General features: G+C 38.8%; 1 protein-coding gene across 1 annotated transcript in view; it reads right to left on the bottom strand.

The window, feature by feature from the left end:
• Window positions 1-2,045: 2,045 nt before the first annotated feature.
• Window positions 2,046-12,987, bottom strand: part of LOC107292233 (E3 ubiquitin-protein ligase parkin-like) — a gene marked incomplete at both ends in the record, with an annotated part of 106,499 nt that continues 95,557 nt past the window's right edge. Inside the window, 2 exons of the mRNA XM_015821306.1 lie at window positions 2,046-2,153; window positions 6,957-6,973. Coding sequence (XP_015676792.1) covers window positions 2,046-2,153; window positions 6,957-6,973 — 125 coding nt within the window. The remainder of the gene's footprint in view (window positions 2,154-6,956; window positions 6,974-12,987) is intronic.

Here is a 12,987-nt window from a genome sequence, read left to right as displayed (position 1 = left end):
TCCCATCCAAGTACTAATCAGGCACAATTCTGCTTTACTTTTCATGACTAAATTTAGCTTGGTGCTACCGCCTAGCAAGGTGTGGTAAAGCATAATGTAAGGAATGATCAACGTAAGTCAGCTGATATATGGTTGGAATTCTTATGCAGAAATAAGAAAGCCTTTTGTTTTTTATACTTCAATTTCCCTTAGTCTGTCAATACAGCTCCTTCAGTACGCCAACACATCCAGAGGGCATCAGGTTAGGGAAGGCTTAGAGTATTCTTACTCAGGAGGGATTGTTGGCTTTGCTGTCAATACAAAAAAAGGGAACCAAATGCCAATTTCAAAACAAATCAAGTCTGCATTCTGATTGTAAAATTGCTGAGCTTGGTGTTTTGAGCACAAGAACCAGGCCAATAACAGAATCTGCAGTAAATGCATTGATATATTAGTTGTTGGGGAAATATCTAATTACTGTAACATACACAAAAGTTGAAACAGTCAATGAAAAGTCTGAAAGAAACAGAAAATCAATGTGAACTGCATCTTGCAGTTTCACTTCCACGCACAGAACTGAAATATGGTTTTTGATTCAGAGGGCAAATAGCCAACCTGAATCTGACAAAATCCTAATGAAGCATTATTTGTACTGTAAAGACAAATGGAGAAAGCTACAAAAAACTATCTTGCAGAGTTATGGAGAACTTTAGCTTACAAAACTGGCTTGCTTTTCCTTAACCATAGATCAGGTCAGAGAAGAGTTAAATGTGGTTACTTCAAAGAAGAAAGATTAATGGAATTGGAATCAAGAGATGGGATAATCCAAATCCTCTCTGAAGCTGGGGTGGGGTTTAAGCTTTTGAGAAGGCTATTATCCCTTTAAAACTACAAAGAATCTCAGGGTAACTTAGTTTGGAGGACACAGAAGGGCTTCATTTGTGAAGCAATGTTAACATGAAAGTCTACTGATTTTGCTATCTGTAATTGTGTAGAGTGGTAGAAGCACTTCAATTGTGTTGAAACTACAATTTCTGAACATACTCTACACTTATATGATACAGAAGCCTATTATCTGCTGAAGTCACCAAGGATCTTACCAGATACAAGTTCTGCTTATTTTTGGGAGGGATATTTTTATCCTACCTTTTTTCTATATACAGTTCAAGGCAGAAAGCATACCAATATTCCTTCCTCCTATTTTACCCACAGTAAAAGTTGGGCTGAGAGAAAGTGACTGGCCCAAAGTCACCCAGTCTGTTTTTCATGCCTAAGGCATAACTAGAATTCCCAGTCCCCTGGTTTCTATCCCAGCACCTTAACACTACGCCAAACTGGCTTGTGAGTGTGTACATCGCACATATGCTTTATGTACCTGGAAGCACATTGAATATATTTTTCAAAGATACATATCCTGCCTATGTTCCCCAAAGATACTGTTTTAAAATAAAAGATGCTCAGAACAATTTGCAACAAAAGTATATCACTATCATCATGTGAAAACAGTTTGATAAAAATTGCCAAACCTTGAAAACCACAGCAGAAAGTGAACAATGATCAGGGTTAAATGAAGGTATTAAAGAAACTGGAGAGAGTGTATGAATTTGCAAAGATCTTTGTCATGTGGCTCAGCATGAATAATAATGTAACTAGGGATATCTCTCTAGGGTAATGCTACAAAGACTTATTATAAAGCACACTTGTTTACAATGGACAAAGTTCTAATATATTCATCCATGAATAAATCAATAAAATATACTGGTAGAAAATGAATATATCAAATAACATAAACTGATATGTTGGCCTATTTATTTAATCAAACATGAACAACATATTCATTTTCTACCAGTTATGAGTACATCCAATTCCCCTTTCAGATATGAGGAGCCACCTTCTCCATAGGCAGTATTAATCCCCTGAGCAGGGGGCTGGACTAGAAGATCTCCACGGTCCCTTCCAACTGTATTATTCCATTCCATTCCATTCCATTCCATTCCAATCAGTTTATCACTTCACATTTTAATAACTTAAACTAAACAACAAACAAGATATAAAATTAAACCTACCCGTGCCAAAGTCAGTGTCCCTTGTTTGCACGTTTTGCAACGAACCCGGAGTTTCCCAGGTTTCACGGCTTGGCAGAAGCTTTTGCAGAAAACATAAAAACTGCTGTACTTAACTTCTGTTGGGAGAAACAGAAATGCAAACCCTTCATTTATTAAGACACCAACATTTCATTGTGCATATATCTGTGTGTGTGATAAAAATTCAGAAACAAATGAAAATCCACATATAGAATATCAGAATGATTTTTTTTTCTATTCTGCGTAGCAACAAATCAACATCAAATACATTGGATTTTATTTGAAAAGGATAAACTTTAAGGTATTTATATCTGTTCTCTAATGCAGCACTTCTATATCTGTTCTCTTTATCCTTCGCCTCCACCACTCCTTCTAGTCCACCGGAAGAGCTAAACCATCTCCATTCTGGCAAGGGTGGATATTATTATTATTAGACATATTTATTAAATAGCTTCTCTCTCCATTGGGTGATGTAAGCAATATACAGAAATCAGATAAAAGCAGCAGTAACATAAAATACACCACAATACACTGAAATCAAACACAATCACAATAGGTTAACAAGAGAAGCCAGAATATTCATCACAATAAAATCTGAAGGCATCATTTAAGAACATTAAAAAAAGGTAATGGAACAATATAGTCTACAACAGCTGCCAAACGTATAATAAAGAGGAAGCTAACCTGATTTGTCTCCCTATTGTCTTATTATAGACTTGCAATAATAAACCCAGAGCTGGGGATGGGAGAGGCAGGGAATTATCAGCAGCTATCCAGAATGCCAGTGAAAGGTAAGCCATAAACTTTGCTGCTTGAATCTGTAAGGAATTCTTTCCAGTATCTTAAAAACACATGGGAACTGCCACTGTGGTGGGAAAACATTTAAATGATAAAAGCAAACAGTTATGCGTCTTTATTATAAAACTAAGGTGTGTCACTTCACACCTTTCCAGTAAAAAGCCCATTCTATGGCTGTGACTCCGACATATTTTATATCTCTATTTCCTGTAACAAAAATTTATATACCATCAAACCCCAAGCGGCTTGCAAAAATGTGGCATTAGATAATTCAAACATCAATCTATCCATGCAGGAACTGTTCATAGAAGAAAACTCACACACCCTACTCCAGTATATAAAATGTGTGAAGGAGCATTAAGCATCTTTCGTGGGCATCTTTGTGAAGAGCTGAAGGCAGATCTGCCTGACATTTTCAACCTATCAAGAATAACATAAGAGGGGAATGCCCCAAGACAGGAATGAATCATTTATCCTGCTTTTAGGGGTGCTGCACTCCAGAGGGGGGCAGGACAGAACCAAAATGGGCCTGATAGGGTTGAGAATTTTAGTTAGTGAAATGGGTAGCTTAAGCATATACCGTATATACTCGAGTATAGGTCGACCCGAATATAAGCCGAGGGACCGATTTTCCCACAAAGAACTGGGAAAAATTGGTGACCCGCTTATAAGCCGAGGGGGCATTTTGGCTGTTCCTCCCTGGCCGTCTCGGCCTCCCTAGCCCTGTCGGTGAGAGCCCGTCAGGGTGCAGCGTCGCCAGGCCTCCCCTTCCGCGAGGCGTCTGGCGTTCCCCCTCGCGCTTGGCTGCGGCGGCCCGGGGTATTCCGTCCCGGCCTCGACACGCAGCGCCGCAGGGAACGGAAGGTAAGGGGGGAGGGCCGTACCTGGAGCATCACAGGCCGGGGCGACGCCGGGAACGAGCTGGGCGGCCGCGGTGGCGGCGGGAACGAGCTGGGCGGCGGCGGCGGCGGCAGGAACACGCTGGGCAGTGGCGGCGGCGGCGGGNGGCGCCGGGCAAGCAGGCGGAGCGCAGCGGCAGGGGAGGGGGAGCGAGCAGCGAGCCGCCGGCGCCGGCGCAGGGCAAGCAGGCGGAGCGCAGCGGCAGGGGAGGGGGAGCGAGCGGCGAGCCGCCATGGCTTGCCTGGCGGCGGTGGCGGCAGCAACAGCTGCTTCAAGACGCTGACTCGAGTATAAGCCAGGGGGCCATTTTTCAGCCCCAAAAATGGGCTGAAAAACTCGGCTTATACTCGAGTATATACGGTACATCAATTAAGACACTCATTTGGCCCCTGAAAAAACAGTCCCAATTACTGAAGGGGAAGGAGTAAAATATTCACAGAACCTTCATACAACACAACTGGTTAGATTTTTGGAGAGCTGTATTCCACCACATCCCAAAAGTGTTAACTTACAGAAAATAGCTTGAGAAATAAGCAATTTCATATGAGAAAGAGATGATCCCTCAAATACTTAGGATAACAAAGAGAACAATATTTGTTGCAGCTGTTTTGTAGCTGTTTTGTACTTTTCTTCATGATTCCGTTTGCAGTCTGACTTTGTTCCTCCTATTGATAACAAGCAGACTTCCCAAAGTGCCAAACTAATCTGCTCTTTTGATCAGCATTTATTGGTTGTAGAGAAATCACTCCTAGGCTAAAGTGAAGTTTTAAATAAAAGCAAAGCCCCACTCATAAAAAGACTATTGACTAGAACAGCTTTTCCCAGTGAAAGAGGTCTGCAACAGCATGACTGCTTTGTTGATAAGCACTGATTTAGTATTAATTTCAGTGCTGCAGTAAACAAAAAAAAAGTAAACCATCTTTACCAATCAGATTTACAATTACAAGCTTAGGGATAGATTATCATGGAGAATCAATGCTGCATCTATGTGGCTGCTAGGAGTTAAAAATGACTTGATGGCATATAATCTATGAAGGAAAGAAAAAAAAGGGGGGTGAGTGAAGGGAACCAGTTCACAGTTCCAACTCTCATCTGGCTATGGTCAAGGACCTCCTTGTGCTCTGACCATTAGTGTTCCTTTTACCAAACCACCTGGTTTTGACCTGCCTCGCTTTGTCTGGTTGAAATTGAACAGAATGAGGTGTGGTATGGGAAGAAGTGCCTCTGCCCTGTATCAGTGGGGCATGGAAAGATTCCCCTTGTTGCAATTGTGCTGATATGCAAACTATTAAACAGATTGTGCAAGGTTGCCCAGGCTGTGCATTCTTTGGTTCCCCAGGAGATCTGCATAAAGCAGCACCAGAGGCGATCACCAAGATCGCTGAATTGGACATCCAGTTATAAGGTCATGCCCACATAGAAGTTTTACTTATAATAATAATAATAATAATAATAATGATAAAGTTGGAAGGGACCTTGGAGGTCATCTAGTCCAACCCCCTGCTCAGGCAGGAAACCCTATACCATTTCGGACAAATAGCTGTCCAGTTTCTTTTTAAAAACTTCCAGTGTTGGAGCATTCACCGCTTCTGGAGGCAGGTTGTTCCACTGGTTAATTGTTCTAACTGTCAGGAAGTTTCTCCTTAGTTCTAGGTTGCTTCTCTCTTTGGTTAGTTTCCACCCGTTTCTTCTTGTCCTGCCTTCAGGTGCCTTGGAAAATAGCTTGACTCCCTCTTCTTTGTGGCAGCCCGAGATATTGGAACACTGCTATCATGTCCCCCCTCGTCCTTCTCTTCATTAAACTAGACATACCCAATTCCAGCAACAGTTCCTTATATGTTTTAGCCTCCAGTCCCCTAATCATCTTTGTTGCTCTTCTCTGTACTCTTTCTAGAGTCTCAACTTTTTTACATCGTGGTGACCAAAACTGGATGCAGTATTCCAAGTGTGGCCTTACCAAGGCATTGTAAATTATAATTACGTGGACTGTGTATATATGTTTATTTCTCTTCTGTCATGCTCTCATCAGATGCTAAATAATAACAATTTCAACTTGCATTTGTAATAAAATCAGCACCTCTTTCATGCTGGAAATTCTGGTACTGGTTTTTTGTACCAGAGAAATTTCTGAAACTGACTTCTAAAGCAGCCCCCTAAGAGTATTAAAGCAACCTACGGTAGAAGAAATTAAAGTATGAATGAACACATCTAGTCAACTAGAGAGAATGGAAAGAGAAGCTTTAAAAGGAATTTTAGAAGGAAGGAATAGGAAAGAATTTGGCAGAAAGTTTTGGTTAACTTGCATAAGTCATCATGGCCCAGGGGTAGGCAACCTTGGCCCTTTTATGACTCGTGGACTTCAACTCCCAGAATTCCTGAGCCAGCAGGAATTCTGGGAGTTGAAGTTCACGAGTCATAAACGAGCCAAGGTTGCCTACCCCTGTCCTGGCCAATGACTAGGCTCATTTTCTTGCTGGCTGGAGAATTTTGGGAACTGAAGTCTAAAGTTGTTGAGGTTGAGAAGCACTGCTTTAAAGACCTTACTACTTGTTCAAAGTCATCCAAAAATACCGAAAGTTGGCCCTGTTTAATTTAGCACAGTAGAAATATGCAGGGATCACATTTGTGTAGATTGAAAGTTGTCAAGTTACCCAAATGTTAATTTACTTCCTTAATGAAAAGGCAATCTTTCAACATTAAATACAGAATGAAAGAGAAAAGTTGACAAGTTACAGATTTTTCAATTTACTGGACTAATTTAAAACATGATGGCATTAAAAATATTTGAATGGAAAGCTCCCACAAGCCAGTTCAGAGTTACTGTAATTAATTTACCTGCAGCTCAGAATGTAAATAACATTTAAGATTGCCAGAGTTTGAAAGAAGGAGCTGTTTGTTTTATTTGAGAGCCATGAAAACTGTTTTTAACCTTAATAATTTCTGTTATATCTTTCAAAGTTATTTGGAGAAATTTAAAACCACCTGCCAAAGAAACCTTTTTGATTTGGAAAGGAAAAAAGTTCCGTACCACTAGTAATTGCAGCACTTTGGCATCCTTAGGTAACATTGAAAAGCTAAGCAGGGTTAAACCTGGCTGATTCTGGGATGGGAGACCAACAGGAAAAAAAAATGGCTGGCAAGTTGGAAAAAAAAATAAACATCCCGTAAGAGGGAAAGGGCAAACCATTTCCATACTATACTGTTACCAGAAACTGAGCAAAACACGAAGGAAACTCTATCTTTAAAAAAAAAAACATTCTTGAGTAACACACATCCCTTTTACCTTTCAGAACCATAATCCAATGGCAAAACCACCCAATTATCACACAGGAGGTATCTAGAGATGTGCAACTACTCTTTCAAGGCCATAGGTAGCCTGCCAAAGCTCTGAGTGTACCCCAACTGTTAATTATTAACATGACTGAAATGAAATCATTTAAATACATAACATCATTTATGATTTTTATTGTTGACATGACTAGTCCTCCTGGCTTTGTTCCATTTTTTGGGGTGATGGTGGTGGTAGTGGTGAGGACCATAATCTTCACTGTGCAACTAAAGAAAAAGAATCTTTTAAGTTAGATTGCAGTTCTAATACAGAGAGGCTGACTTCAGGTTAAACGCAATTAAGTAGTAAATGCAATAATGCACGTATAACTTGATGAATTTATTCTTTGCGACAGCAGCTCTGCTATTGTAATGTCACTGATAGTGACTGCAAAATTAGGGCAAAAAAGCAGTATGAAAGCCAGAAATTCATATGTGTGCGGCAAGAAACAGCAAGAATTGTGTAACACTTTCTATTTACTATGCCTCATAAAAACTTACACTCTTGTCTAGCAATAGCAGTAACGCTTAGACTTATATACTGTTCCATAGTCCTTTACAGCAGTCTCTAACCAGTTTACAGAATCAGCATATAGACACCAACAATCTGGGTCCTCATTTTACCAACCTCAGAAGGATGGAAGGCTGAGTCAACCTTGAGCTTGTTAGGATTGAACTCCTGGCAGTGGGCAGAATTAGCCTGCAATACTGCATTCTAATCACTGCCAAGCCCCAGTATTATTAATCTCTTTTGTGAATACCATCAGGCCATCACAAGTACTAAACTTAACATAGGGAAAAAAATAAAGTAAGCCTAGATTAGTGCTAGAGGGTGCTTGCTAACAAGCAGGCCCATGCAAAGATGTGGACTAATTTGCCAGTTGTCTTTCCGGAAGCAAATTTGTTCAATGCGCCACAGGAGGTGCCCCCAGATCTTCCAGAACGAAGTAAATGGCTATTTGCATCAACCTGTCTGCTACTTTATGCAGATTGGCTGATAGCAATCTTAAACTTCTGTAGACACATTATTGGGTTTCTGTAGAGAGCAATATCACCAGCAATGAGAACAAGAGGCAATCAGAATAAATTAAAAGAATATGAATGTATTGTGCCTCACTAGCAACACAACTCCTAATCTAACAATAGCAGTCCCTGTTTCCCTTGAATCGTCAGGACTAATTTCTCACAAACAGCCTTGATTAAGATTATCTCCCTTTGTTTTCAGGGGCTAAAAGAGGTGAAAATAAATCTGCCTCAAATGCAACATCAACTCTGAAGTAGTATTAATACAAAAAATCGTAATTAAGGCACAGCGCCGGCAATCACTCAAATTGCAGCAGTATCACCCTTACAACCTTGTCTTCCCTGTTCAATCAAGCACTTTGGGCTTTCATGAAGTTTTCCATTAACAGTTTATAGCACTGGCATGCTGTTAAAATGTGCAGATACGGCAACTGTTGATTAAAACATTACGGTCCAACTTTTACATCGAAGGCATGGTGCTTAATGTGTGGGCATGAACGTACACTCAAGGAAATGAGCCATTTCAAAAATTATTGTCCATGTGTTTTCTCTTCCACACAGGAAAATGTAATTATTGATGTTAATCAGGATTCACTTGGCAAATACATGTTAACATTATGGAACCATATGTGTCTCATGCATAATCATATACAGGATTGGCCTTTGAAAGATCTTGGTGGGATTAAATACAACAAAAGTCAACAGGAGGTACATGGCTAGATTTTTTTTTGTAACCTAATGCACTTTCCATTTATAGAAAAATTATTGCCAATTCTGGTTATATCATGTTTGTATCGCTGCTATAAAGCACCAGACCATGAAGACATGCACCACTGAGTTGGAATGAATTTGCTGCAGCTACGTCAGAATCTTAATGTTCCATCTCTTTTCAAGATACCCACCATAGTATTAAATCTCCATGTTTCCAGTCTCAAACTTCATTAAACTTTGGATAACTGTTTTCACTGCTTAAAGTGGTTTAAGTATTCTTCTTCAGTATGGTGGTTCCAAAGATGAATCAAATGACAACTGTAATTGTAATCAGGTTTCATCTGGTTTTCAAAACTTTCATCCAAACCATTGGTCAGCTTGTGGAATAGCAAGTCTTCCATCATACAGAGATAATTGCCATCTTGAAGTTTTTATCCCATCCCAGCCTATGGAGACCCTGATAGTCACAGTCATCTTATGGGATCTAGGGAGAATGTCTTCTCAGTGATGGCTCTTCTCTTGAGGCATGATCTTCTCCAGAGATTGGTTCCAGTCCTCTGACATTCTGCAAACTACTAAAGCACTAATTCCTAGACCTTGAGTTAAGATAGTGGTTGAGCCATTTTGGTTTGTTTTGGTTCTATCTGTTGTCTCCCCCCCCCCATATAAACTTTGGTTTATTTTTATCTGTAAGCTGTTCAGAATCACTTTGGAATTGGGTGGCCTTGAAACTGAAATAATAAATCCAATTTAAAATAGCTAAGTTTTGAACTCTTTGATTTTGAAGTCTTAGGTTTACCATACAATCTTCCTTGGGGGCCATAATCAAATTTGATTGTTTAACATCTTTGGGTAAATCAACCTACCCATAGCAAATGATGGATCAAAAAACCATTATATTATTACATTTTTTCATGATTGGATTAATGGTAGGGCATTGAAATGGAAACAAAATCTTTAGTATTTGTACTAGTATTTATATAAAGAAAAATATTTACTTAAAGGTCCTAAGGGAACACTTGTATTTATGCTGTGTTGTCTAATTCTGGCAGACCGCAAAAGAGACAGAACAGATTAAAAAGAGAAAGCTGCATTAATTCAAATGCGGTAACTATTATTTATCCTATTTATCAAATAATATAATTATAATTTATTTATAAGCCACCTTTGAAGTACAGTGGAGGAGGGCTTAGTACTTGAATAATATCAATTAATCAATGATTTCTATTCTGATTTGGCTGGTGGGGGAAGCATAAAGCTTACTTAATTCATTTATTGCTCATCCCCCAGGAATAATGCATAGAATTGTCTTTTCCAATTTTATCTTAGGCTGTTTGTAACATTTTATTAGATTATAGAATAAAATACAAAAATACAAGAGCAAATATTATCTTATAATAAAAATGGGTTCAGATAAAAGGCCCAAAGTTATTGTCAGCCCCATTAGGTAGACCAGACCAGAAAATAAAATCTACAGAGAGGCTAAAACTACTTTTACAGAGAGTGGCTATAATAATTGAATCCCATAAGTCTGATTGTGCTATATCAGGGGTCTTCAAACTTGGCCCTTTTATGACTTGTGGACTTCAACTCCCAGAATTCCTCAGCCAGGCACGCTGGCTGAGGAATTCTGGGAGTTGAAGTCCACAAGTCATAAAAGGGCCAAGATTGAAGACCCCTATGCTGTATCTACTCCCTCCTTCATATACTCCTGTGAATTAGGAAGGTGTCTATCTGAGTCTCTTAGGCATACTTTTTGTCTGATGTGGATTTAAAATATATTTCAATCCTTTTTGCTTTGGCAACAGAGTTTGCATATTTCCTAAGGGTCCTTCCTTACTTTCTACAATGACCTACTAGAAGTGAGCCCCCAAGCTAAGTTGGAGCTTAGACTTTTTCTGGTTCTTGTCTTGAGTGAAAAAAAGATTGTGACTATAATGCCCACAGATGTCAAGGTACTCACAATAACTCTGGATGGGATCCATAGGACATCTAAATTATATAAAATGCTTGAGAGAGAATGACTTCAGATGTGTAGGCACAGGTTTTACGAAGCTGTTAAGTATATTGAAGTGAGTAAGTGAGCTTTTACAAAACTCAGATGAGTTACAATACTATTTTCAAAAGATAATTTTCTGTATAGGTATATAATTAAATATATGATGCAGATAATATAGAGTACTTAGAATATTAATACCGAGCACGTGACTAGGGAATTCTGGGAGTTAAAGTTCACACATCCTAAAACTGCCAAGTTTGAAAAACACTGTCCCAAAACATTCCTCCAGTGTAGCTTATACTCAAATAGTGGAAGAGGCAGAAGGATTGATTGAGCACTGATCATATGAGACTAATCAAGCAGATGTTAAAAAAAAGAAAAGAAAAGCAGAAAGGAACAGAAAACATGCACAGACTGTGCAAGTTCAGGAACATATCATGGTATGATAGATGGTCTAGAAATACTAGATATAACTAGTATTTCAAATGATAGTTCATCAGAGTATCAGCCAGCCTAAATGCATCTCTACTTAAATGGAAATAACAGGAACCATGTGCTAGAATTATTCACTGTGATTTTTTCCTCCAAATTGCCCTGGTTTTTAACCATCCTTCAGGGTAGGGAGAAATCAATGAGAGTCAAGTGACATACAAGTTTAATTAATATAATATAATAGTAGGGTTTAAGTTATTCAGCCAGCACTTATGAGTTGGTGAGGAAAGGTTGGTCAGGACGAGTTCCCAGATTTTCTCTGCCATTCTTGCTATCAACTTGGCACAGACTGTGGCTTGTCTGAGTGTCCATGCTCTTTCCCTCCTACTACAATTGAATCTTGTGTTGACCTGAGTCTGAGGCTACATGTAGTAGAACCACTGCAAGTAAGAAAAATAGCACTGCTGCTCAGAGATGGAATGGATGGCAATGTAGATGGGGACGTGTGATGGAGTATGGAACACGAGGAAGGAGGAACAGGGATGCTTTGGTTATATAAGGAGCTGTGGTAAGTGGTCTGGGGCTTAATATAGAGTCTGACATCATTTTGGTAACAAGGCATATTCAAAGATGCTATCTGCCATGTAACATATATCCTAAACACATCTTATGCATCTCTGAAAAAAGTATATGTGATTTAATATTGGCATCTTATGAAAAATACCCTTTGAATGTGTTTGTGATTATGTTTCTCCAGCCTGAAATTAACAGCTGATTTCTGCCATTTATGATTAATGTCTTTTTCAAATCCAATTGCTGGTCCAAATTACTTCCAACTGCTTACACTCCTCTGCCAGCCTCTGCTGACAAATTTTGAATTTGACCCAAACGATTTTGTAGACAGCAATGTTTTTGAGCAACTTGGAACAAAAGAAAGTGAATTTGTCAATATAATGGTACACAATACAAGAAACCGTTATATTTCACTGGCCTTATTTATTTTTTTAATCCAGCCATCTGACAAGAATTACACCATTGGCAATTATCCAAAGAAGCATAAGGAGAAAGTCAGGATATACCATCTGAGGACATTTTGCATTATTTTTTACATGAGATTTTTCAAAATCTGTTTAAAAGATGTATTTGGGGAATTGCTTAGCAGTGCTAAACTACATGCAGAGAACTTGATCAGCCTAACTTGAGGTTATGATCTGCAAATAGTCACTTTCCTATTGCTTGATTTTTCTAATTGGTAGAAATCATGGGGGCTATCATTTAAAGAAAAATATGAGAACATTCAAGCGCTTTTAGGCTCTCTGCCCCAAAATGTTAGTTTATAGTGCAGCAAAACGAAGTAAGATTGCAATATCAGAATACAGTGAAAAATTAAATATTGTGTTTTGTGGGACATATCAAGCAATATAAAGCTGAGGAGAGCTGACGAAACTTCTTGGAGCAAAACATCTTGAAGCGAAACATCTTCAAGGGCAAAGAAAAAGTCCAGTTGTCTTTTGAAAAAGCACTTTTGGGACATGATCTGGATGACTGAGAATCTCCACAGACGTTAAGCAATATAAAAGTATTAGCTGTGCCCAAAACTGTATAAAATAAATTAGAATTAAGAAAAGGTTTCCACATTATTTCCCCTGAAGAATATTAGATGGACATTTTCACAATCAGATTTATTATTAGGGAAATATCTGAAATCTTCTATTCAGCATTACATATTTATTA

The sequence above is a fragment of the Protobothrops mucrosquamatus genome, unplaced genomic scaffold (assembly GCF_001527695.2).
Source record: "Protobothrops mucrosquamatus isolate PMUCROS unplaced genomic scaffold, P.Mucros_1.0 scaffold1299, whole genome shotgun sequence".
NCBI lineage: Eukaryota > Metazoa > Chordata > Lepidosauria > Squamata > Viperidae > Protobothrops > Protobothrops mucrosquamatus.
This window is presented reverse-complemented; position numbering and strand designations above follow the sequence as displayed.